At 49.0% G+C, this 27,481-nt stretch overlaps 1 protein-coding gene across 2 annotated transcripts; it reads left to right on the top strand.

The window, feature by feature from the left end:
* The first annotated feature begins 1,981 nt into the window (after positions 1 to 1,981).
* On the top strand, positions 1,982 to 26,629 carry LOC133356644 (protein FAM3C-like). 2 transcript variants are annotated; one of them, XM_061574273.1, is made up of 10 exons: positions 1,982 to 2,190; positions 12,126 to 12,186; positions 13,390 to 13,488; positions 14,191 to 14,220; positions 14,806 to 14,929; positions 15,336 to 15,394; positions 16,937 to 16,987; positions 17,681 to 17,765; positions 19,521 to 19,647; positions 22,268 to 26,629. In XM_061574273.1, the coding sequence occupies exons 2-10, from the start codon at positions 12,171 to 12,173 to the stop codon at positions 22,355 to 22,357; spliced, it is 681 nt and encodes a 226-aa protein (XP_061430257.1). In that variant the 5' UTR covers positions 1,982 to 2,190; positions 12,126 to 12,170; the 3' UTR covers positions 22,358 to 26,629. The 2 variants fall into 2 exon arrangements, with proteins under 2 accessions (XP_061430257.1, XP_061430256.1); XM_061574272.1 differs by having other exon boundaries at positions 14,803 to 14,929.
* The last annotated feature ends 852 nt before the right edge of the window (positions 26,630 to 27,481 follow it).

The raw sequence follows: 27,481 nt of genomic DNA, 5'->3' as shown, positions 1-27,481 counted from the left end.
TGGGGGGAGTGGTGGGGGGAGGGGTGGGGGTGAGTGGTGGGGGGGATTGGTGGGGGTGAGTAGTGGGGGTGAGTGGTGGGGGGTAGTGGTGGGGGGGATTGGTGGGGGTGAGTAGTGGGGGTGAGTGGTGGGGGGTAGTGGTGGGGGGGATTGGTGGGGGTGAGTAGTGGGGGGGAGGGGTGGGGGGGAGTGGTGGGGGTGAGTGGTGGAGGTGAGTGGTGGGGGTGAGTGGTGGGGGGGAGTGGTAGGGTGGAGTGGTGGGGGCGGTGGGGGGAGGGGTGGGGGGAGTGGTGGGGGGAGGGGTGGGGGTGAGTGGTGGGGGGTCGTGGTGGGGGGGATTGGTGGGGGTGAGTAGTGGGGGGGAGGGGTGGGGGGGAGTGGTGGGGGTGAGTGGTGGAGGTGAGTGGTGGGGGTGAGTGGTGGGGGGGAGTGGTAGGGTGGAGTGGTGGGGGCGGTGGGGGGAGGGGTCGGGGGAGGGGTGGGGTGAGTCTTGGGGGGAGGGTTTGGGGTTAGTGGTGGGGGGGAGTGGTGGGGGTGAGTAGTGGGGGGGGAGTGGTGGGGGGGGAGTGGTGGGGGAACAAGAGGTGGGCCACTCGCGGATACTCAGATAATAATAGTAGTAGTAGGTTCACAGGCTGAAGAGGTCTCGTTGAGATTGCGTGTCGCATCTGGCCGGGAATTAAAGGGCTGTCCATAAATGACGTCACGCACCTGGGGGGGGGGGTTGGAGAAATGTGACGTCACATCAAAATGCGCAACTTTAAATAAATATAGACAACACGTTCTTCTTAATTAAATTGACTTTTTAATAAATGTTTTCTACTACAACATCAGAGTGCAGCGCCACATTAAATACGCACTACAATGACAATAGTTTAACGAGATTTGAAGCATTTTTTTATTTTTTTGGGGGGGGCAGAGCTTTGTGACGTCATATTTGAGGGGGGGTCTGACTTTTTGTGACGCCGTGTGACGAGAGGGGGGGGGGGGTGTTAACAAGTATAACCCGTAAAAACAAAGTTTTTCACTATAAATCCTTTATATGCGTGGCGGCTAGAGTCCTCTCGTCCTCTGGCTTGAGATGGCTGCCACCTATGGGTCAGATGATTGCATTGCACCATTAAGCAATTGGTAATTAAATATAATATTTTTGTCCCAAAAAGTGTAAAATTTTTGAAAAAAAATTTCACGAACATTAATTATCACGCACAACGAGTCTTTGTGGAAAATGTCAGCTCGATTGCATCACGGGAAGTGGGTTAAAAAACGACCGAAAGATTTGCACGGTCCTAAGCAAGCAAGCGAACTTAATATAAAGGATTTAAAAATATATTCGCCTTTGGAGGACGCGGGGATCGATCCCGCGACTCTTTGGCATGGGAAGCGAGGGCACTACCAACTGCGCTACTCCGCCACGGCCTGTGGGAGGTGTCACGTTCTGGGCTCTTACACTCTGACGTTCAGCCAAAGCCATGAATGAGTTCTATTTGAATAAATGTAAATTAAATTTTTTTTGCCTAAAAAGTGTAAAATTTTGGAAAAAAAATTTCACGAACATTAATTGTCTCGCACAACGAGTCTGTGTCAGCTCGATTGGATCACGGGAAGTGGGTTAAAAAACGACCGAAAGATTTGCACGGTCCTAAGCAAGCAAGCAAGCACGCAAGCAAGCGAGCGAACTTAATATAAAGGATTTAAAAATCGTCCAAAATGGCGTGACGTCATTTATGGACGGCCCCTAAGCTCTGTGTTGGCGTGCGCGTGACTGTGACAATAACCACACGAGGCCGGTGATTGACAGCTCGCCTTAGTCCCTCCCCCTACCGTGACCCCTCCCCCCCCGTGCATTAGCCCCGCCCCTTGTCTGGGTCCCTCCCCCTCGCGACCCCCTCAGCAGGTCGCTGGTTGTGGAGGGGGGGGGGTGAACAGGAGCGGGGGGGGGGGGCTTCCGGAAGTGACGTCACGCGCAGGGCGTCGCCATGGCCACGTGAGGAGGTGGAGGAGATGGAGCGGCGGGGTTTGTAGCGAAGAGCAGCTTGGGGCCCCCGTGCAGCAACAACAACAACAGCAGCAACAACAACAACAACAGCGGCAACAACAGCGGCAACAACAACAGCGGCGGCGGCAGCGGGAGAAGCAGCAGCAGCCGCACAAGGTGGAGCGGCCACGCTTCACAGCGCGGCTGGAAAAGTACGACCTGTCACGTGTACTGCAGTACAGTACTGTACAGTGTCAATCTTGTACTGTGCAGTGCGTTACGGTCTTAAGTGCTGCAGCAGTACAGTGCAGCCCTTTAGTGAGCCTCGCTCCGTGTGGGACGTGGAGGTTGTTGTCGCCAAACTTCACGCTCGGCCAATGCGGGTTTGTGAAGGCGGGGGGCATAGACGTGTACAGTACAACCAGTGCACCTATTTGTTTATGGGGTGGTCGTTCATTCGGTCAGAATCGTGAGAACCTATTTGTGTATGGGGTGGTCGTTCATTCGGTCAGAATCGTGAGATCCTATTTGTTTATGGGGTGGTCGTTCATTCGGTCAGAATCGTGAGAACCTATTTGTTTATGGGGTGGTCGTTCATTCGGTCAGAATCGTGAGATCCTATTTGTTTATGGGGTGGTCGTTCATTCGGTCAGAACCATGAGAACCTATTTGTTTATGGGGTGGTCGTTCATTCGGTCAGAATCGTGAGATCCTATTTGTTTATGGGGTGGTCGTTCATTCGGTCAGAACCATGAGAACCTTTTTGTTTATGGGGTGGTCGTTCATTCGGTCAGAACCGTGAGATCCTATTTGTTTATGGGGTGGTCGTTCATTCGGTCAGAATCGTGAGATCCTATTTGTTTATGGGATGGTCGTTCATTCGGTCAGAACCGTGAGATCCTATTTGTTTATGGGATGGTCGTTCATTCGGTCAGAACCGTGAGCACCTATTTGTTTATGGGGTGGTCGTTCATTCGGTCAGAATCGTGAGAACCTATTTGTTTATGGGATGGTCGTTCATTCGGTCAGAATCGTGAGATCCTATTTGTTTATGGGATGGTCGTTCATTCGGTCAGAACCATGAGAACCTATTTGTTTATGGGATGGTCGTTCATTCGGTCAGAACCATGAGAACCTATTTGTTTATGGGGTGGTCGTTCATTCGGTCAGAATCGTGAGTACCTATTTGTTTATGGGGTGGTCGTTCATTCGGTCAGAATCGTGAGATCCTATTTGTTTATGGGGTGGTCGTTCATTCGGTCAGAACCATGAGAACCTATTTGTTTATGGGGTGGTCGTTCATTCGTTCAGAATCGTGAGTACCTATTTGTTTATGGGGTGGTCGTTCATTCGGTCAGAATCGTGAGATCCTATTTGTTTATGGGGTGGTCGTTCATTCGGTCAGAACCATGATAACCTTTTTGTTTATGGGGTGGTCGTTCATTCGGTCAGAACCGTGAGAACCTATTTGTTTATGGGGTGGTCGTTCATTCGGTCAGAATCGTGAGATCCTATTTGTTAATGGGATGGTCGTTCATTCGGTCAGAATCGTGAGATCCTATTTGTTTATGGGATGGTCGTTCATTCGGTCAGAACCGTGAGAACCTATTTGTTTATGGGATGGTCGTTCATTCGGTCAGAATCGTGAGAACCTATTTGTTTATGGGATGGTCGTTCATTCGGTCAGAACCTTGAGAACCTATTTGTTTATGGGATGGTCGTTCATTCGGTCAGAATCGTGAGAACCTATTTGTTTATGGGATGGTCGTTCATTCGGTCAGAACCTTGAGAACCTATTTGTTTATGGGATGATCGTTCATTCGGTCAGAATCGTGAGATCCTATTTGTTTATGGGATGATCGTTCATTCGGTCAGAACCGTGAGAACCTATTTGTTTATGGGGTGGTCGTTCATTCGGTCAGAATCGTGAGTACCTATTTGTTTATGGGGTGGGCGTTCATTCGGTCAGAATCGTGAGATCCTATTTGTTTATGGGGTGGTCGTTCATTCGGTCAGAACCATGAGAACCTTTTTGTTTATGGGGTGGTCGTTCATTCGGTCAGAACCGTGAGAACCTTTTTGTTTATGGGATGGTCGTTCATTCGGTCAGAACCGTGAGATCCTATTTGTTTATGGGGTGGTCGTTCATTCGGTCAGAATCGTGAGAACCTATTTGTTTATGGGATGGTCGTTCATTCAGTCAGAACCGTGAGAACCTATTTGTTTATGGGATGGTCGTTCATTCGGTCAGAACCGTGAGATCCTATTTGTTTATTGGATGGTCGTTCATTCGGTCAGAACCGTGAGAACCTATTTGTTTATGGGGTGGTCGTTCATTCGGTCAGAATCGTGAGAACCTATTTGTTTATGGGGTGGTCGTGCATTCGGTCAGAATCGTGAGAACCTATTTGTTTATGGGATGGTCGTTCATTCGGTCAGAACCTTGAGAACCTATTTGTTTATGGGATGGTCGTTCATTCGGTCAGAATCGTGAGAACCTATTTGTTTATGGGATGGTCGTTCATTCGGTCAGAACCTTGAGAACCTATTTGTTTATGGGATGATCGTTCATTCGGTCAGAATCGTGAGATCCTATTTGTTTATGGGGTGGTCTCGTTCATTCGGTCAGAATCGTGAGAACCTATTTGTTTATGGGATGATCGTTCATTCGGTCAGAATCGTGAGATCCTATTTGTTTATGGGGTGGTCTCGTTCATTCGGTCAGAATCGTGAGAACCTATTTGTTTATGGGATGGTCGTTCATTCTGTCAGAATCGTGAGAACCTATTTGTTTATGGGGTGGTCGTTCATTCGGTCAGAACCGTGAGCACCTATTTGTTTATGGGGTGGTCTCGTTCATTCGGTCAGAATCGTGAGAACCTATTTGTTTATGGGGTGGTCTCGTTCATCCGGTCAGAATCGTGAGAACATATTTGTGTATGGGGTGGTCGTTCATTCGGTCAGAATCGTGAGAACCTATTTGTTTATGGGATGGTCGTTCATTCGGTCAGAACTGTGAGAACCTATTTGTTTATGGGGTGGTCTCGTTCATTCGGTCAGAATCGTGAGAACCTATTTGTTTATGGGGTGGTCTCGTTCATTCGGTCAGAATCGTGAGCACCTATTTGTTTATGGGGTGGTCGTTCATTCGGTCAGAATCGTGAGAACCTATTTGTTTATGGGGTGGTCGTTCATTCGGTCAGAATCGTGAGCACCTATTTGTGTATGGGATGGTCGTTCATTCGGTCAGAATCGTGAGAACCTATTTGTTTATGGGGTGGTCGTTCATTCGGTCAGAATCGTGAGAACCTATTTGTGTATGGGATGGTCGTTCATTCGGTCAGAATCGTGAGAACCTATTTGTTTATGGGGTGGTCGTTCATTCGGTCAGAATCGTGAGAACCTATTTTTTTATGGGGTGGTCGTTCAATCGGTCAGAACCGTGAGATCCTTTTTGTTTATGGGGTGGTCGTTCATTCGGTCAGAATCGTGAGAACCTATTTGTTTATGGGGTGGTCGTGCATTCGGTCAGAATCGTGAGAACCTATTTGTTTATGGGGTGGTCTCGTTCATTCGGTCAGAACCGTGAGATCCTATTTGTTTATGGGGTGGTCTCGTTCATTCGGTCAGAAGCGTGAGAACCTATTTGTTTATGGGGTGGTCGTTCATTCGGTCAGAATCGTGAGAACCTATTTGTTTATGGGTTGGTCGTTCATTCGGTCAGAAGCGTGAGAACCTATTTGTTTATGGGGTGGTCTCGTTCATTCGGTCAGAATCGTGAGAACCTATTTGTGTATGGGGTGGTCTCGTTCATTCGGTCAGAACAGACCATGGCACATCTCACGACTCTGTTTCCGATTCGCAAACACAGAGGAGGAGGAGGCATCACTATGGCGAGGCCACTCCGCTTCAACTCAACGTAGCTGTTGAATTACATCGTCAACATCGAATATACTAAGAAGAAGTTCCAATCACTATCCAGGCTCAGCCCAGCTTAAAGTACTCTGTCATATACCATACGTTTTGATACTATGAGTGTTTAATGTACAATTACTGCTACTTTAGGTGTAGTGCTATATTAATGTCGTACTTGTACTATACTATACAATGTGGTGCTATGTATTATAATGTATTATAATATACAACATCGTGCAGTGTGTAGTGGTATTTGCCAAGCCACAGGAATCAGTGGCCAACCCCACGAGACGACATCGCTGTAGAGTCCAGGGGTATGGAACCTTTATTCTGCCAAGGGCCATTTGGATATTTGTAACATCATTCGCGGGCCATACAAAATGATCAACTTAAAAATTATCCTGTTATATGCGGTCAAACATTTAATTAACTCACCCCTAATGTGATGGCTGGAACTGCTTCTCTTTGGCGAGGCGTGTGATGTTAGCTGGTATTGATGATGTTGCTGCTACTCGAAACTGCTTTTCCAGGTTTGCTCCTAGATTTATTGAATTTCGAGGCCCGCCTGCGGTTGCCTTGGCAGGGCCACACCAAATGATTTCGCGGGCCGGACGTTCCCCAGCCCTGCTGTAGACAGACCCACGAGCCTGTACCAGCCACCACTGCACAAAGCCTTTCAATGGTCACACTGTGTAACAATTGTTTTTTGTTCCTGGGTACTAAGTGTTATTTCCTAATGGCTAATGCCTGAAAAGTACAGAAAATGGCTATTAGTCCCCACAAACTTTGCTTTTGTGACCAGGACAGTGATATTTTAGGAATTCACCTAGTTTCAATGAGAATACGGGCGAATTTGTCTCTTTTCGTTTACATAAAGTCAGAAAAAAACAACATATGAATCAAAATTAACATGTATTTATACTAAAGTAATACAAAAATTACTACAAAATATTTAGACACCAAGGCGTACTACCACAGGCGGGACTGGCCACAGCGGACTGAGTTCTCTGTTGGGAGGAACAACGTCAAGTGGGAGCCACTGGTGGACCCCCGGAAGGTGCTGATGCCACCACTGCACATCAAATTGGGCCTTGTGAAAAAATTTGTCAAAGCTGTCGGCAGCCTTCAAGAACCTTCAAGACTGTCTGAGACAAAGGTCAAAGCCAGTGTCTTTGTCGGACCACAGATAAAGAAGATCCTGGAGTGCAATTATTTCCCCAAGTAGCTCACTAGTAAGGAGAAAGTGGCTTGGAACAGCTTTGCCGCAGTGAGTCGTGACTTCCTGGGCAACCACAAGGTCACCAACTATGTGGAGCTGGTTGAGACTGGTGAAGAACTACGGCACAATGGGCTGTAGGATGACCCTCAAAGTCCATATCCTTGAAGATCATCTTGATAAATTCAAGGAGAACTGGCGAGTGATCTCGGAGGAACAAGGCGAGCGCTTCCACCAGGATATACTGGACTTTGAACGCCGCTACCAAGGACAGTATAACGAGAACATGATGGGAGACTACATTTGGGGGCTGATTCGTGAAAGTGATTTACAGTTTAATCGTAAATCTCGAAAAACTACTCCTAAATCTTTTGTAGTCATTTTTGTATTACTTTGGTATAAATGCATGTTAATTTGTATTCATATGTATTTTTTTCTGACTTTATGTGAACAAAAGACACAAATTCGCCCGTTTTCTCATTGAAAATAGCCATTTTCTATACTTTTTAGGCAAAAGCAATTACGAAATAACACTTACTACCCTGGAACAAAAATTGTGTTACATTGTGTCATCAGTGTGGATACAACTATTCACTTGTTGGATTTTCTCCGATTTGTGACACATCTAGTGACATAGCAGTGATATTTTAGGTTTGGTGATCTGCTTTAAGGAGTTAGCATCACTGCAACCATTAACCAACACTAGACATTCATATAAAGAAAAAAACCGCATAACATAAATTCCAGCATGCTTTGTACCTCATAATTTCCACTATAGTGGTTTACCATGGCCCTGGTTCTTTTTATTCACTTCTCATTTTGTTTGCAGGACAGCGCTATAGATGCTTATATCAGTAGCGTCGTGTGATGTTACCGTGTAACGTAATCGATGAGAGTTAATACGTTTCTTGAATTGAACAAGGTTATTATCAGAACTTGTGAAACTAGACGAGGGTAGGTAATTCCCAATTAGAGTGGTGCAAGGGAAGAAGCAGAGAGAGAATTGTCGTCACATTTCAGTTTTTAGTTTCATTTATTAGGTATAGCCCTGTGAGCCATTCGGCTCTTGAATCGGGTGCAACTGCAACAAACAAAAAACAAAAACATGAACAAGAAAACATTTTTAAGTGAATATGTGACTATGCGCAAACAGAAAAATCCAGGAAAAAACTGCAAAGTCTTCCAGAAAAAACAAGCACCGTACACCAACGCTGTGCAAAAAATCCCAGTGGGATGCAAGTCAAACAACAACAACAACCACAAGACAACTTCGATTAAAGCCATCATTCTAACTCCGTACTACAACAAACAAACATGGCCAAACCAAAAAAAACTTTTCGAAACCACCTAAATAAAGCCATAAAATAATAAAATAATTAAAATTAAACATGGCTTTACCGAAAGAACCAAGACGATGAATCCCTGCAGTTACGAAAGCTTTAAATCGAAATTTAAAGCCATAAAAGCAATGTAACAATGATCATAGGAACTGTGGCAGTGTGTGTGCGAGTGGGTGAGTGAGTTTGTTGTTGTGACCAGCAGTGTACTGGTAGTTGAACACAGTATGGATGATAGACCGAATCCTTGGCATGCATAGAAAAAAAATCGACGAGTGACGTTTATGGGAACCGGTGGCTTGATCCGGCGCACACCGATTCACGAGCGGTCAGTCGTCTTGTTGTTATCTCTCTTCTATCACCACTTCCGTGGTTGCCGTTCCCATACATTTCACTCGTTAATTTTTGTACCCATGTTGAGGACGCGGTCGGTCCACCATACACCCTTTGTTGACTCATCTCTACTGCGTTTAACCACCACACTGTGGGTCACAGCACTTCCCTTTCTGATTCTTTCCTTGAACTGCTGCACTTGGGAATTCTCTCCCGTTTCCCGCAATCATAAAAAAATTGCCCGTCCTTGTGAAACGGATCACGCTGTGTTACGTATTTAAACGTTAATGTCACTTTTAGAACATTGTCTAGCAACATGACCTGCTCCAGCACCTGTTGGATGGGGGGGGGGGGCAGTAGAGGGGCTTTGTGTGCAACCATAACTGTGACGTTCCACCAAGGAGAGTGAACTTGGGTGGAGGGCCAGAGGGACGTGTGGTGGTGGTGCAGGATCCACCCCAGTGTCCCCTGAGTGGCAAGATGCAGATACCGATGGCCCTCGTATGCATATTGGGTGTGTACCAGAGGTCACAAACGGGTTTTGATTCCTTACCCGTACCCGGCCGCACCAGGGTCGCAAACGGGTACCCGTACCCGGCCGGGTACGGGTAGCCGGGTATCGGGTAGGGTATCGGGTACCCGGTTGCGACCTCTGGTGGGTACTGAGGGCCCATGTGTAAGAGGCAGGCCAGCATTTGTAGACCGCTGAAACCTCACCTCTTGGGCTGAGTCAATCCGTTAGCCTTTAGCCCCCCCCCCCCGCCCAGTAATGTTGTAAGCCACTAGTGTATTGTTTGTAGATGTATTGTCCCTACAGGATGCATTGCAAAGAGCAAGGCATGTTCATTCTTGTGTGTGTCGCTGTAAATACGCTTACGTAAGTGCGGTTAATTTATAACCATTGTCCACCGCTGCTAATTAGCGTGGTTGGCTCCGTACGCTGCAGAAGAAATTCAACAAACACGCACGCTTGGCGAGGACCCTCCCCATGCCGTGAGGGTTGTTTGACGATAAGGCGAGGAGCATAGGTGCAAGGGCACAGAAGTACACTACAACAATAGATTGTATTGGATTTGCCTCCTGCTGCCCACGGCATAGCCCCACAGGTTAATATGGAGACAACTCTATTCGTTGTTCCTTTGTCAGCACATCTGGCCCCTCCATTGGTGGTGGGATTTCTACCACTGGCTCTGCGCTACCACAAGCAATGAGCTGTTTGAGCACGGGGACACGGTAACTTGCCTATTGATATTTTTCATTGTGTTGGGCTGTTGCCAAACCAGACATTTGGCTGTTTGATGGCTGGAGCAAGCGGAAATGAGCAGCGTAAGAGAAGACTCGTGCATTTCAAGCACATTAACTGTATGCAAGTCATAGCGATTTAATTTTATCCACTTGTATTTCAAAATTATGTACAATTATTATTGTAAATGAATGGCAAATATATTTCATACATCATTCTCGGTCTCTCCAATTCGGCAATCTACCACGGACCTGCTTAATGAAGTATGGTCATCTGTCAGTGGACTTACGGAGCTGTATTATTATTTATTCTTATGGACACTGCAGCAGAGCAGAAGGAGTAATCCCCTCAATGAGGGGCGTTAAATGATAGTGTGGTTCCTAGGTCTTAGTCGCTTGGCATGTCATAATTATTTTGGCCATTGCATCTGCTTTGAATATTGCGTGTGTCAATAAACTATTCAAATTTTATACCAATGCACATTTAGGCTGATGGAAGGAATTTTATAGAAAAAAACGAATACGACAAAAAAAACCAGACGATACAAACACAACCGAACCCTTCAAAACACAGGAGATCTCGTTCATGCACTATAACTCAGATTTTTCATGGCACTCGAGATAGTAATGTGGAATTTCCACTGCTGATTCAGGGGCTGCAAACAGAGGTAGCACTGCCCCATGCTCGGTTGAGCACGAATACTCTACTATGGTTTTACATTTATACGTTGGGCTGTGATTCATAATACTGTACAGATCCTGTCCCCTCCATAATGATCATTTCTGTCCGGCATGCGCAGAACCTGTTTCTCATGATTAGCGAGCGCACCGCAGGCCAGCGATCAAAACGCAAAACACGCGGCTGTTGTACTTTTGAATGAGATGCTCTCCTCAGACCGCACCGATGACATCAACTGCTATCCAGCGAAGTGAAGGCTCTTGGGTTTGTGTGCCTGGTGGTCACTCATCCACGCGCGTTCCAGGCTCCAATTTGCTTAGCTTCCAAGGTCTAACGAGATTGGGCACATTCCGGAAGATTTTGTCTGGGTCTCAAATCATTACATTTATATAACTTGAAATAAAACATTCCTTTTCAAATGCGTAATACAGACATACTGGTTGCATAACAGCATGCGCTTGTTGCTACTGTATTAGTGTTTTATTTTTTGGCAATTAAATGTTCGATTTATGGTGGAAACCACAGAAATGTCGGGGCAGCAGTGGATAAATCGGCCAAGAAGAAGAAGAAAACAACACACGGTGGAAACATTAACGTATATACATTTTGGAAAGTATTTCCAGAAAGTTATTTGCTGATTTATTATAAAGTCTCATCCGCTACTTGTGCCAAATTGAATTGGTGTAAAGTTCACGTTGTGTAGCCATCTGGAACTCTGGCCTCTGCCTGGCAGCACTACCATCTATCTCCCAAACTGATTCGCATCAGGACTAAAGCCTTCATGTGACCCGCGCTTGCACTCCTGTTATTTTTATCCCCACCTAAACAAACATCTGATATAGGATCCTCCCATCACTGAGCCACCTGGTACCGACTAAAATCAACGTCCCACAAGGCTAGGTCAGGTCACCAGTTTAATTTGTGGAAAAACAGAGGAAGCCAGAAATGCGACTGCGGACACCTTGACCAAAACATACAGCGCATTGTGAACCATTCGGTGAATGTCGAATCTTGGAGCGCGTTATGAACCAGTGCCAACTTCGCAAATTCAATGGAAGTATGGCAGCGGCAGCAGGAGCAGCTCATTCAGCTTCACCTGAAACGGTCGCGTGGTTCTCAAACGTGTCTATAAATCTCTAAGTTGATATTCACTTTGCCATACACAACAATACGAATTACCACTTATGACGACACGAAACGTTTCCTGTGAGTGGATAATTACCCACCCCTCACTGCAAGGTTTTGTAAGTGCAATGCTGCACTCCTTTGTGTGTTGACGCTGTTCGTTTCCAGCCTGCATTGATTGCTCCGTTGTGATAGATTTTCTCATCATGTACAGATTAGTGCTTCATCAAAGCCTGCCAAGTCTGCATTTACGCACACACTCACACACTTTGGTGTGCGTGTCTCTGTGTCCCATTGCAGAGTGAGCGACGTCGTAAGGGAACGGTTTCTGCTGCTGCACCGGGAATGATGAGGTTACGAGGTGCGACGGGGTGCACACACATTCGCCGGAGCCGTGAGACCACATCGCCACAGTCCGCGGATCTCTCCACTGGCTCCCAGCCCACTCTGTCAATTACAAGAGTCCCTCACCATTCTCAGATGGGGACTCGTCCCTATCTGCCTCTCCCCTCTCCTCATCTCACTTTATTCCCCTCCACATACACTCCTATCTCGCCCATTTCCTATCACTCTACTCCCTTCCACACTTTCTCCATTGTCTCTCATGTCGTCTCACTTCTCCCCTATATGCTCACTCCTACCTCTCATCTCACTCTACTACCCTACACCTGCTGGAGCAACCAAAACATTGAAAGAATCATCAACCAACCCTCTTGTCAGCTGCTGCTCTGTGATCTGTGCTATTGACATTTTGCTGCTGTTCGTGTGCGGACTCGAGACCTCCCTCATTTCCCCTCCCTGCCACTTGCTGTCTCCCACTTATACACGTTAATCAAGGAGGTGTATATGAATACATTAAAGAGTTAATAGCATGGATGGCTGGGGGAGGTCCAGAACACACAGGTAGCGGAGGAAAATGAGCAACCTCCCACTGAATGAAGATTGACTCACTACTACGGCATGTATCCTGCTTTGCTGGAGCGCAGATCACGTGGAGGGGAGTAGAGTGAGATGAAAGGGAGGGGCAAGGTAGAAGGGGCCATTGAAAGCGCCGACGGTCTTGTAGTTGACTCGAAATGGATTGGGAGCCAGTGCCGGGATCCGAGGTAGGAAACTGCATCATCCACTCGCCTCCGATTAGCACGGTTGGCTAGAAGTTGGACATACATACATCTAAACGTGCTTCATTACTTCACGCTCGGGCTCGCTGAGCGGCAGGACGTCGCAGTGGTAACACTTGCGCCTCGTAGCAAGAAGCACCTCAGCTCGAATCCCGACTGGGGAGCCTTTCTATGTGGCGTTTGTTCTGCACCTGTTCCTGGTTCTCCAGTTTCCTGCCATTGCTGAAAAAGAACGACAATGTCATTCGAGTTGGCCAAACACCCCAATGCAAGGACCCTCCTTCAAAAAAGTGTTCGTACTCTGTTATTCCTGGGTAAATAAGTAATTTGAAAAAAATATCGCACGTGCAGACGCAGGCGTCCATGCTTGTTGGGAGAGCGAGTCGCTCACTGCCAGCTGTGTGACTCTCTCCCCTGCCGCGCACGCGCTGGCTGTGCCGTAGGTGTGGTGCGTCTGGCCATGGTCACCACCACGGTGCTGCTCATGTGGTACATGGCCACACAGCTCTTGGACATCCGGCTGGAAGCCAGCTTTCGCAGAGGTGAGGCTCTCACCGCAGGTGCGCGCAAAAACCGGCACGTGACACCTCAAGCCCTGCGACGGCGTTCCTGAGCTCACCAACGCCGAGTCTTGGCGTTTAACTCTGAACATTTAACGTGAAGAACACTCCTCTTATCCGAGACCCTATCATCCATACTTTCGTTCGTGCACTTGGCACTATTCACAGTTTATACCAACCACCACCTTCTTCAAGGTCAAGAGGTCATTATGACTAATGCCACCGATGCCAACACACACCTTGCCATCGCTTCCCTTGCTCTGCCAGATTGTATAATTGTCACGCAGTTGAAATGGAACCTTAAAAGACCACAGTTTTTTGTCATTTCGCTCACCCAGGTCACCCTTGCAAATGATAATATCCTACTCTTTGGTTTTTTCGGTAAAGTCACGATTTATTTTCGGTAAAGTCACATAAGTAAAAAATAAAATAAATGAAAACAACAAAATTAAATCACAACGTTTTGGGTGCAACACAAGCGTCCTTCTTCAGGTGGGGATAACGTAACGAAAGCACAACCGCTTAAGTGTGTCTACGAGATGGCTGTGACGAGGAACCAAAAAAAACCAAAGAGTATGAATCCTTGCAGTCACGAAAGCTTCACATCTAGAGATAATATCCTCGTCTCTTGAGTTCTCACCGGGGTTATCTTCACCGTTGTCTTGTTTCTCTTTTCATTTGCAGATCAAGTGACATCGCAGTCAACAAATGGCAGTACGTTGTTACTTCTCAACTGCTTGGGCTTTTACCTACACGGGTTTGGCAAATGGATCATTCCAATTGTGATTTCATAAGTATTTAGAGTTCCGAGTATTTTGACGAGAAGTCGCCTGCAATATAAATGGTAGTGCTTGACCATACTTCACCATGCTGGTCAGTGTGGATTAATGAAGGGGGAGCTGGGACCAGTTAGAATATCATTCGCCACTGACTTTAGGTGTGGCCAGGAATCTAACTCAGCTTGCCAGTTCATCGTTCACTGTGCCAATCGGTGCGCCTCCGTTTCACTCCCGTTAATATATTGGCCATTGTCAAATAATCAAAATCAATCAATCTTTATTTTACGTACCCAATATTGCCTTGAATAAAGTAAGCATCACTGCACATTGGAACGGATTCATAAAAACAACCACGGTTCTCTTGAAAAGATGCTAGGCTTATGTTATTCAGAAAATATACGCCGCGACCGTTGCCTTGACCTGGCGGCACGGGGCTGCCAAGCACTTGGAGGATCCCGCCGCTGCTCTGCCGAGCCGCTCGCCGAGCCGGGGACGTGTCCGTGTTCCCCCTTTCCAGCAGCGCCCCGACCCGTTCGCTTCAAGTGCGGCCTCACCGAGCCCTGCCCCGACAAGCACTTCGCCTTCCGGGTCGTCAGCGGCTCGGCCAGCATCGTCGGGCCCAAGATCTGCTTCGAGGACGTCGTGTGAGGACCGGCAGAGCGCGCCGCTCGCGTTGCGCAGACCCACACACGCCGTGAGAACCGAGCGCCGCCACCAGTGGCGGGGGGGGTGGGGGGATGCAGCCCCGTTGCGGATATTGAGCAGGGGTCGCTTTGCGACGCGCGGGGAGGCATGCACCGACGCGCGCGTCGCAAAGCGACCCCTGCTCAATATGGCCAATGGCAGTTAGGTAGGGAGTGGCACCGGGCGTGGAGAGCTCTGAATTGCCGCACCACGGCCGATGTCGCGACGCGTGACCTGCCTAGTCGCTGGACGTTCACCGGTGGTAACGCTCGGTAGCGGTCTGAAAAAACCTGTTCGGCATCGTGTTTCTCTACATTGAGAACGAGCACAAGCCCTTCTTGTTTTGTGCCCTTTTGTGTCTTGCAGACTGATGAGCAGCATAAAAAATAACGTGGGGAGAGGCCTCAACTTTGCTGTGGTTAATGGTAAGTGTGCGAGTGTTAACACGCGCTTACATTGCGGGGGTATTCGTGGTTTATTATCAACTGTAACATGTGTAGTGAGTTCAACTGCGTCACAGACGTTATTCTTTACAAGCAACACATTTATTATATCAACACGTAATACACAAAGGGGTAACTGCCCCTTTACCAGATACAGCCTAGGGTGGTGACCACCCAGCTAACTACGCTATACGGAGGAGTTACAGCTACGAAGGGTCGGACCATCGCTCGGGTCCCAGCCACGTGTTGATGCCTCGTAGGACGTAGAGCTTCCCGCTTGTAGGACGTTGAGCTTCCAGCTTGTAGGACGTAGAGCTTCCCGCTTGTAGGACGTTGAGCTTCCAGCTTGTAGGACGTAGAACTTCCCGCTTGTAGGACGTGGAGCTTCCAGCTTGTAGAACGAAGCGACCCTGTTCCCTCTCAGGGACCCGCCTTATATCCTCCCGGGTCAGGGCTGGATCCACCCAGGCTCCACCCACCTTCTCGAGCGTTCTAGCTCCCTCGCATCGCACGCCGTGCTGTGTTAGAGCCGGAATCACACAGCAACCCACCCGGTGCTGTCCGCGACGTAGGAACATCGCACGCCACGACCGTCCCGGTCCGGCACCATACAGTGACATCTCTGATGTCACCCTGATGTCACTACACATGCATAGTACGGTTGCCTATGTACGGTGCGAAAGAAGTTCAACATACGTGTATTTAATTCGCTATGTGTCGTGCATTGTGGGAGCTGGCACGACTATCGCGTTGTGATACGCAGTGCATGCTGGGAGTTGTCTATGCTAACCCAGTGAGGATTTGACGCACTCTGGGGGATCTACAGCCGCAAGGTGGTCACAGCCCCGGGGGGCTGTGAGATGGGACTACAGAGACAAATTTACAAGTTGCTATTTACGCCAGCAGTTTCGCACTGCTCGCGCACTGACGTGCATTGATGTCACTTTAAAAATGAAGCACCACCAAATAGTATTGTTATGTTTTCCAACGAAGGGTGAAAGCGTTGATGCATTAGCTTTTGGTGGCAGGGGGCCCAGTGGCAACGTTTGTGCCTCGTAGCAAGAAGGGGCTGATTTCGATTCCCGACTCGGGTGCCTCTGTGTGGAGCTCGCACGTTCTCTTGCCCTGCTCTGCGTGTTTTCCGGGTTCTCTGGTTTCCTCTCATAGCTAGAAAAACACTCAATGTAACTGGTATTGGCCAGACATCCCAATGTCAACAAGTTACCCGTAAATTACTGAATTGGGAGGATACACTACAACTTGATGGTAAAAAACCTGTGTAAATCAACTAGATCATGCCATGTGCGTGCCACGCTTCCATGCGTCGTCGTCACGCGTGATGTCACACGCCACCTCATCGCGTGGCTTGGAAGGTATCGTAATTGTCAATCACTAGACACTTCCCATAACAAATGCTATTTTACATGGTTAGACAGTCCATGAATATATATGGTTTTGCTTCCTTGTGTTGTTTTGTTTTCTCTTTCCGTAAGCGAGTGCGATGCTTGTGTCCTCCTACCGCAGGTGTGACAGGAGCCCTCCTCGACGTGCGGACGTTTGACATGTGGGCGGGCGGTGAGTGCGCAGGAGGCACAAGTCTGCGCGTAGACGAGAGTCGCGTGATGCGGCGACACCGTTACAGGGTGGCGGTGCAGTGGTAACACTCGCAGCGAGGGTTCGATTCCTTACTCGGCAACTCTCTGTGTGGAGTCTTTATGTTGGCCCTCTGTTCCGCATTGGTTTCCTCTGGGTCCTCCAGTTTTTCTTCTTTAGCTAAAAAAGAGACATGCATTCTAACTGGCATTGGCCAAACACCCCATTGCTTAAAGATTACCTGCGAATTACTGAATTGGGATTACACGTGGAAACATCGCCCCCTCTGCGAAAACCTGGCAGGACCCTCCTGAATATAAGCTTGAGACTCGCTGAGGCCTCGCTGGGTAAACAAGCCTCGTTATAATATGCATGGGGAACTGATATTGAGATAATTGTGACGTCGTGAGAAATGATATTGCAGGAACACTGATTTGGACAAATCGCTAACACGTGAATGCTGTCCAGTTGTACGCTTACTGCTGCCCAGGTGGTTTACTCCCATGGATCGTTAATTGTAAAAGGAATTAATCGGACTTGGAATATTCGTGAATATACAGGCCTTTATCAAACCACTGCTTCATCCAGCCCTTCCCACTGGCGTGATGGAGCACAGGGAGAGGCGTCGTGAGTGATGACGCATGCTCGCTGTGTCTGTGTGCTTTCACGCGTCAGATGTGGAGGAGCTCCTCAAGTTTCTGAGGACCATCCAGCGCGGCTCTATTGTGCTGGTGGCCACCTTCGATGATGGGGCCACAAAGTAAGATCATCTTCGCCACACCGCCGTGACAAACATCGCTTGTGTGCCGTGGTCACGCTCGTGCCTCACTGCAAGAAGGGTATTTGTTTGATTCCCGACTCGGGGACCTGTTTGTGTGGAGTTTGCGTATTCTCCCCTTGTTCTGCATAGGGTTGCTCTGGGCTCTCCCGTTTCCTCCCATAGCTAAGAACCAATATTGGCCAAACATCCAAATGTAAAAAAATACATCTTCAAATTACTCTGTTGGGATAACAGACAGCAGCAACATCTCCCCCTTGTGCGAAAACTTGGCAGGACCCTCCTGAAACAAGAGTCGGTGAGCCTTCCCTTGGTAACAAGCATAAAAATAATATCACAAAATTAACATTTAATTGAAAAAGGAAGTGGACAACGTCCCCCAATGCTGTTCGGATTTCACAACTCTCGGTTTCCCAACCGCCGTGGTCTCTTACGGCGAGGGAGGGGCGTCCCGCGGAAACGGTCCACTGTCTGTAGAAGCTGTAATACCGACTCTCGTGTTTTAAACGAACATTGCATGCACGCTTGATATTTTATGATGACTATGACTCCTACGATTCCCATGCACAATTCGATCATTGGGGTGCCCTGCGGGATGCTTCCCCCGTCGGTATCCTCCGACATGTGGTCTTGGGACTTGTTCAGTAGCAGCTCTGGGAGCATTGCTCTGCTCCACTGCATGACGTCATCCGAACCAGGTCTTTTGTTTTTCTCCTTCTACCGCTCCCTCATGAAGCACCGTTTTCAAGAAGTTGGTCTTCCTTCTCATGACACGGACAAACAATTGCAGTTTCATCTTCATGATGGTGTTAAAGAGAGACACTTGTTTGTCCAGCTATGAAGTTAAGGATCATCTGCTATTGCATGTTCAGTTCATTTATTTAGATGAATCCTCAGGATCCTAGGGTAACATTTCAATCTTGATTTGAAGCTTTTGTGACTGCAGGAATCCATACTCTTTCGTTCTTTCGGTAAAGTCACGTAGGTAGAAATAGAATAAAACAAATCACGACGTTTCGATCGCAACACCATCGGTCGTCATCATCGCTTGTGTTGCGATTGAAACGTCGTGATTGGTTTTATTTGATTTGATTTCGAACTACGTGACTTTACCGAAATAACCAAAGAGTATGGTAACGTTTCATTTCAAATGCTTGCGGATGCTTTTCTGTCTCGGCTGTCAGTCCACATTTTACAGCCATACATGACATGACAAATCTATATTTATAAAAGGGAAATTTGTGAATATGTGTGTCTGTTTGATATATTTAGCATACTTCCCGACATGCAACAAACTTGAAATTTGGCATGTGGGTAGTTTCCAGACTGTACACAGTGCAACACGTATAAAAATAGACTTTTGTATTTTGGGGGGGGGGGTGGGGGGGCGTCACGCACCCCCCCCCCCCCCACCCTCCGCGTAGGCCGTGTATTAATCCAAGACAAGAATCCAAGTCTCGGGCGAAGCCGGGTAGTAAAGCTAGTTGATAATACATTTATTGTTATGCTTGTTACAAAGGAAAGGCTTACTGAGTCTCAAGACTTTTTCAGGAGGGACCTTCCAAGCTTTCCCAGTTGGGGTTGATGTTGCTGCTGTGTGTAATCCCAATTGAGTTATCTGTAGGTAATGTTTCAGCATTGCGATGTTTGGCCAATACCAGTCGCATTGTATAATCCATGCAAACACATCCTCTTCCTAAAGTAAAGTGAGGCGGTGCTTGAATTGTTTCTGTGCAGGCTCAGCGTGGAGGCCCGTCAGCTGCTGTCCCATCTGGGCAGCACGGCAGTGAACAGCCTCGCGTTCCGGGACAGCTGGGTGTTTGTCGGGGCTCAGGGAATCTACGCCAAGAGCCCATTTGAGCTGGTGAGTGTGGGGGTAGAGCTTGGTGAGTGTGGGGGTAGAGCTGGTGAGTGTAGAGATAGAGCTGGTGAGTGTGGGGTAGAGCTGGTGAGCATGGGGGGTGGAGCTGGTGAGTGTGGGGGTAGAGCTGGTGAGCATGGGGGGTAGAGCTGGTGAGTGTGTGGGTAGCTGGTGAGTGTGGGGTAGAGCTGGTGAGTGTGGGGGTAGAGCTGGTGAGTGTGTGGGGTGAGCTGGTGAGTGTGGGGGTAGAGCTGGTGAGCATGGGGGGTAGAGCTGGTGAGTGTGGGGGTAGAGCTGGTGAGTGTGGGGGTAGAGCTGGTGAGTGTGGGGGTAGAGCTTGGTGAGTGTGGGGGTAGAGCTGGTGAGTGTAGAGATAGAGCTGGTGAGTGTGGGGTAGAGCTGGTGAGCATGGGGGGTGGAGCTGGTGAGTGTGGGGGTAGAGCTGGTGAGTGTGGGGTAGAGCTGGTGAGTGTGGGGGTAGAGCTGGTGAGTGTGGGGGGTAGAGCTGGTGAGCGTGGGGGTAGAGCTGGTGAGTGTGGGGGTAGAGCTGGTGAGTGTGGGGTAGAGCTGGTGAGTGTGGGGTAGAGCTGGTGAGTGTGGGGGTAGAGCTGGTGAGCGTGGAGGTTGAGCTGGTGAGGGTGGGGTAGAGCTGGTGAGTGTGGGGGGTAGAGCTGGGGTGAGTGTGGGGGGGTAGAGCTGGTGAGTGTGGGGGTAGAGCTGGTGAGTGTGGGGGTAGAGCTGGTGAGTGTGGGGGTAGAGCTGGTGAGTGTAGAGATAGAGCTGGTGAGTGTGGTTGGTAGAGCTGGTGAGTGTGGGGGTAGAGCTGGTGAGCGTGGGGGTAGAGGTGGGGAGCGTGGGGGTAGAGCTGGTGAGTGTGGGGGTAGAGCTGGTGAGCGTGGGGGTAGAGCTGGTGAGCGTGGGGGTAGAGCTGGTGAGCGTGGAGGTTGAGCTGGTGAGTGTGGGGGTAGAGCTGGTGAGTGGGGGGGAGAGCTGGTGAGTGTGGGGGTAGAGCTGGTGAGTGTGGGGGTAGAGCTGGTGAGTGTGGGGGTAGAGCTGGTGAGTGTGGGGTAGAGCTGGTGAGCGTGGGGGTAGAGCTGGTGAGCGTGGGGGTAGAGCTGGTGAGTGTGGGGGGTAGAGCTGGTGAGTGTGGGGGTAGAGCTGGTGAGTGTGGGGGTAGAGCTGGTGAGCGTGGGTGTAGAGCTGGTGAGCGTGGGGGTAGAGCTGGTGAGCGTGGGGGTAGAGCTGGTGAGTGTGGGGGTAGAGCTGGTGAGTGTAGAGATAGAGCTGGTGAGTGTGGTTGGTAGAGCTGGTGAGTGTGGGGGTAGAGCTGGTGAGCGTGGGGGTAGAGCTGGTGAGCGTGGGGGTAGAGCTGGTGAGTGTGGGGGTAGAGCTGGTGAGCGTGGGGGTAGAGCTGGTGAGCGTGGGGGTAGAGCTGGTGAGCGTGGAGGTTGAGCTGGTGAGTGTGGGGGTAGAGCTGGTGAGTGGGGGGTAGAGCTGGTGAGTGTGGGGGTAGAGCTGGTGAGTGTGGGGGTAGAGCTGGTGAGTGTGGGGGTAGAGCTGGTGAGTGTGGGGGTAGAGCTGGTGAGCGTGGGGGTAGAGCTGGTGAGTGTGGGGGTAGAGCTGGTGAGTGTGGGGGTAGAGCTGGTGAGTGTGGGGGTAGAGCTGGTGAGTGTGGGGGTAGAGCTGGTGAGCGTGGGGTAGAGCTGGTGAGCGTGGGTGTAGAGCTGGTGAGCGTGGGGGTAGAGCTGGTGAGCGTGGGGGTAGAGCTGGTGAGCGTGGGGGTAGAGCTGGTGAGTGTGGGGGTAGAGCTGGTGAGCGTGGGGGTAGAGCTGGTGAGCGTGGGGGTAGAGCTGGTGAGCGTGGGGGTAGAGCTGGTGAGTGTGGGGGTAGAGCTGGTGAGCGTGGGGGGTAGAGCTGGTGAGTGTGGGGGGTAGAGCTGGTGAGCGTGGGGAGTAGAGCTGGTGAGCGTGGGGAGTAGAGCTGGTGAGCGTGGGGGTAGAGCTGGTGAGCGTGGGGGTAGAGCTGGTGAGTGTGGGGGGTAGAGCTGGTGAGCGTGGGGGGTAGAGCTGGTGAGTGTGGGGGGTAGAGCTGGTGAGCGTGGGGAGTAGAGCTGGTGAGCGTGGGGAGTAGAGCTGGTGAGCGTGGGGGTAGAGCTGGTGAGCGTGGGGGTAGAGCTGGTGAGTGTGGGGGGTAGAGCTGGTGAGCGTGGGGGGTAGAGCTGGTGAGTGTGGGGGGTAGAGCTGGTGAGCGTGGGGAGTAGAGCTGGTGAGTGTGGGGGTAGAGCTGGTGAGTGTGGGGGTAGAGCTGGTGAGTGTGGGGGGTAGAGCTGGTGAGTGTGGGGGTAGAGCTGGTGAGCGTGGGGGTAGAGCTGGTGAGTGTGGGGGTTACTGAGTTGTTGCTGTGTGTAATCCCACTTGAGTAATTTGCAGCTTTGGGGTGTTTGCCCAATAGCAATTGCATCGTTTCAAACCCATGAAGAACAGGGGGAGAAATATACAAACTCCACATTCACAGGTTCTCAAGTCAGGTTATCGAACCCTGCTGCCCAAGTCATCCATGCTCGGTGTAGACATTCACCGTCTCGCGTGTGCCTCCTCTCTCCGTCTGTGCGTGACACCGCTAGCATGTGAGGAACAACCAGGACACAAACAAGTACGAAGGCTGGCCCGAAGCCCTGGAGCTTGAGGGCTGTGTTCCCGTGAAGGAGAACTGAAAGGAGGAGGCCTGCTGCTGTGAAGGTCACCTGATGGTGGAGCCCACTGTGAAGGAAATGGGAATTGCTCAAGCCACAGAGGGGGAGATCGTCACGCCCCGTCCAGCTGATGTCACCGCACCTCTCCGCTGGTCACTTCTGCCACATCCCACAGCTACTGAAACCAACACCCCCCTCCCACCACCTCCAGAGCTGTAGGGAGATGGGTGGGGGGGGGGGGGCTTCAGGGCTTCCCCTTGACCACCGAGTTGTGGACGCTACTCCAATGCCGGTCTCGGCGACTCTTCCCTCGTCCCCCACCCTGTACACACGTCCCCTCCACCGTAACCTCCTGTTGCTGAATACAACTCGTATCTTTGCTGCCACGTTCTTGCCATGCTCTGTGCTAAACTTCCACGTTGCTAACGTCGTCCTGCCCAGGAAGTTTTCCTAGAATTCTCCACGTGCAATTATACCCGTACGCCAGAATCTTTTTTTTCTGGTGATTATCTTTAAGCCCAATTTTCTATATTTTTATAGCGAGATCCACATTACTCCGGTCCATCTCTGATAGGGCATCTTCTCTGTGTTTTTTTAAGTAGGAGTTTATATCGTTGGTCAAAGCGGTGTACGTATTCCATAAAGACCCAACTCGTCCAGTGCAATACTTTGCTTGAGCTTCTCACACCTCTTATTTATGCAACCAACTCAAGATCCACGAAGTCCTCTACTACCTCCACGCTCTCACTCCTGAGATGAAGGTGCAAGGGCCCCCTTTCTCAGCAGCATCACTGCCAACAACGTTGTTGCGGGAAGCTCACTCCGTCTCTAGAGCCGCAGCTCCAAACTCGACCAAACCTCCCAAATTTGCATCATCTACACGCTCCAAGTCTCCCAGCTATCCCTCTGAGCCACTGCGCTCCCCAAGATGTCTTCACGACGACCGTGTCCGTGGTTCGGTGAACACGCGGGTAACCGGTGAAAACGGACGCCTGTTGACGCCGGCCTTTAGCGCAAATCACTCGGTCGGTCTCTCCTCGAGGCACACACGAGTTCTTAAGCCGCTCTGCTCAACTTATCTTAAATGCCTTAACATCCATATTCTTCATTCTCGATCTACCAACGGATCCATGCTTGCTTAAAGTCTACAACAACAAAAATCCAAAGATCCTTGCGATATTCCCCGAATTTCATTGCTGTCTGCCTGAGAGTGAACGTCGGATTGATACAACCCAATCTTATTGTTATTATAATTATGATGCTGTTTCACTCAGGACAGTCTCACTAATCAATAATGCTTTCAGGGGCCATGCTTGTATGTGCAAACCCAATTCAATCAGGTTATTTTTCAGCATTGGGATGTTTGGCCAATACCAGTTGCATTGTCTGGCCTTTCAGCCATGAGAACTAGAAGGAAACCCTTGCAGAGCAGGAGAAGAACATACAAACGTCGCACAAAGGCATCCAAGTCGGTAGTTGAACCCAGGTCCGAGTTGCCGTGAGGCACGAGTATTGCCACTTCGTTGCCACCCTGCCCCACACTTTGTCAATCATATTTGCATATATATTTATACCGCAAAGCTCTGCTAAACACCTTCCTCGGAATGCCGAATGAACCTACCTCTAGAGGTATCGCACTTCTCTGTCCCTTTGTCCACATGGTTTAAAGCCATTGGCGGCCGCTGACGGGATCGGTTCCCATGCGAAGGGCGAGCCGCTCTACTCTCCGCCCTGGCCGCTCCTCGTGTGGACGTTGTGTAGCGATGGGGCGCATGCCCACGCTGCTCCTGGATGTTTCGTTTGTCTCCTGTTGGCTTAATGGTTGTGTGAGCCGTGCCGCGCAGTGTTATTTTGCTTTCTGTGGCGATTATTTATTGCAAAGGTTTTCTCGCTGCCTCGGCATCAGCTTCGACACAGAGGCCCGCCACCCACAGCACGACCGCACAAAGGGAACCGGCATCTCCATTGCCGTAAGGTGGCCCGATTCGCTCGGCGGGACCGCAATGGCCATGTCTGCAGCGCAGAGCCGACACCTCGGACGTTCTCGGTACGAACACGGCGTTCGACGGCCGGTGATTGCGCTGGGCTCTCGAGTGTCGCGTGTCGATGGTCTCGGCCCATTCACCGCAGACAACCGAGAAGCCCTTCGCGTTGTTAAACTTTGCGTGTCTCGCAATCTCCACGCGGGGAAATACACGTTTCGGTTTGGTTATCACGGAATGAGCAATATTTATAGACCGCATAAGAGTGCCCTCGCGTTGAGCGAGGGATAATTGGTTTGACTCCAGAAGTGTTGCACCGTTCTCTTGGGTGCGCCGGAAAAGTGATTTCATCTCGTGGCATGAGACTGATGGCACTTGAAATATAGCTGAGAAGAAATATGAAACAAAACTCTGAAACATTTTTTTGTATTTCCGCTCCATGAGCAGCAGCAGCAGCACATGGTCGTGCCCACGTGGGTAGGCCTCTGTGTAGCTGTGCCAAGGCAGCAAAGTATGTAGCATCATTTGTGTTGTCCGTCTCCTTCCAAAGCACTTTGGTTGGAAATGTAGAAATGGTCGGAAGGGCCACGCACACTGCCCTCATCGCAGCCTTCAGTGGTGTGCAAGAACGCACTTTCGGTACAAACTCAACCCAAAGGTCAACCCCCATAGTTCCTTGCCCAAAGGGATGTGGGCAGCTGCCACGAGACAGTTGGTGAGGGTAAGGCCCCGTGTGAAATTGTGCCTTTTACTAAACACGTCGGTATAGGAATAGGTGCATAGGTGCAGCTGAAAACGCAAACAAGTATTGTTTTAGTTGCTCTCCTTGGCTGTGGTACCATGGGATGAAGCCGAGTTGAGCAAAATTATTTTACTTCCTAGCCATGTGACTTTTCACCGCTGTAGCACGCCCTCTACTCGCTAGGTGGTGGCCCCGTAAGTTCTCGCCCTGACCTCCCGCCGTGACCCTGGCGTCGTCACGACATCCAGTGCGCGTTGCAGGGATCCGCTCCAGTTCAATCGGTACAACACTCCTCTCCCTGTAGCTGCAAACCCAGGGTGAGAGGTGATTCAATAGCTTGTATTTACAGAAGCGGATTTCCAACTCCAGCATCGCCATGTATCGATATTCTTTTGACGCTTGCTTATTTTGGGTAGCATCTTTAAAAGTATGAAAGGTCAAATCACGGAAGTGACGAATTAGGTGTACTAAAAAAGTGCAATATGCTGACGCTGATGAAAGTAAATTAGTTGCTTTTGTGAAGGTTGCCTGTCGTGGAAGTCTCGAAGTGCACAGCGAGGATGCTGCTTAAACGCGCGCGAGCCTTGGGCTGACGGCAGGTAGACGCATTGTAAATAGTGCTTTGTTTTTAACTTCATTCATCCCACTTTTCCTGCACAGTGCTGCACATAGTTAAGTGTGTGAATTTATGTACAATATTTTGAGTTAGAATATTAAAACAATACACTACACGCTCGGGTGACACTGGTTAAATCGCCTAACACCACAATTGGAACTTTGAGTTCGAATCTCAGTCACGGGTCGTCAAAATCCACCATCCTTCAGGAGAGAAAAGATGTGTGCTACTTGGGTTGGCATTGCTCATCTTGTGGAGAGCCTCTCTGCTGCCAGGGAAAATGTGGATTTTGTTGATGCTGGCTCGTGCTCATGAATAAGAAGACCCTATGAGCATTAGAAAATAATATTTTTTTTAATCTATAAAATAGCTGTTACGTTAAATATCACAATCTTCATTTGAAGCTTTCGGTAAAGTCACGTAGATAGAAAATTAATAGATCACGACGTTTCGATCGCAACACAAGCAACCGTCGCTTGTGTTGTGATCGAAACGTCGTGATCTATTAATTAATTATCACAGGCTAAAATTCCATTGAAAAGTTGAAGATAAACGTGTTATTTTCAAATGCATTTTTTGACTAAATAAGTCGATCTAAAGGAGTCCCCTTGCATGAGTGAGCAATGTGGCCCTCCGTCATGCCCATCGGTGACTTAGCCGGAAATTCCACTTTTCATGATGGCAACAGTTTATCCATACGACGACCGCATGATTTCTATACAATGCGGAAAGATGATGTCCAGAGTCGACTAATGGGAACTGATGGTTGGATTTCGATTTAAAGCTTTCGTGACTCCAGGGATTTATATTCTTGGTGCTTTCGGTAAAGTCACATAGAAGGGAAATAATAAAAATAAAACGATACAATTCTCACGACGTTTCGATTGCAACACAAGCAATCGTCATCAGGTGTGAAAACCACAGCAATAATTATTTTTTTTAAGTGACGGTTTTTTCAAAAAAAAATTTGCTGTGGTTTTCACACCTGATGATGATTGCTTGTGTTGCAATCGAAACGTCGTGAAAATTGTATTCTTTATTATTTCCCTTCTACGTGACTTTACCGAAAGAACCAAGCACTGATGGTTGGTTCGGCAACATCCACTGCTTCAAGAGCATTTTCAGAGAACGCAGTTGACCACCGCACACACACCTAGGCTTCACGTTTGTGAGTGCTGGTGGAGTTCACGTGATTGTGGTAAATATTAATAGCGTAACAATCCCTGCCAACAGCATTTTCATCGCCAATGTGATGCACTGATGAAAGAAAACTCGTATATTTGGGGAAAACGCACCCTGGGCAGCCTTACTTCCCTCTGGTTTTCGATGGCCTCATCTCGTGTTGATTCTGTGGATCAAATTCCCCACTATGAGAGCTCTCGACAGCTCCCGTCACTTGGCAAAAACTCGTCACACTCCGATCACATGTTATGCCCCCTCTCCGATCAAATAATAAGTCCTTTTTATTTTCTTCAAATTGTGTACACCGTCACGGCCCGAGTTTATGAATCAGGTTCGATAAGCATTGTGCTCGGTGTGCTTATATTACCCTGGGCACTCGGGCACGTGAGATATTCCATTCAGATAAAATATTTCAATAAATACAATTAAAGTCGTGTACTCCGTGGGTAAGAACATAGCCCACACAGAAATACCGCAGAATGCTTCTCATCTGAAAGCCCTCCAGTGAAATAAAAATTTAAACTCATGTACACAGCGGCCTTGGATGGTTTAATTAACACATCTCGATACTTTATTGATACTCTACCATACTTATTTATAGAGGTGGTCGGGTGGCTCATGGG

This window comes from Lethenteron reissneri, chromosome 55, assembly GCF_015708825.2.
Source record: "Lethenteron reissneri isolate LAM-NWPU_2019-01 chromosome 55, ASM1570882v1, whole genome shotgun sequence".
In the NCBI taxonomy this organism is placed as follows: Eukaryota; Metazoa; Chordata; class Hyperoartia; order Petromyzontiformes; family Petromyzontidae; genus Lethenteron; species Lethenteron reissneri.
Note: the sequence above shows the minus strand (reverse complement) of the source record. Positions and strands in the feature narration are given on the sequence as shown.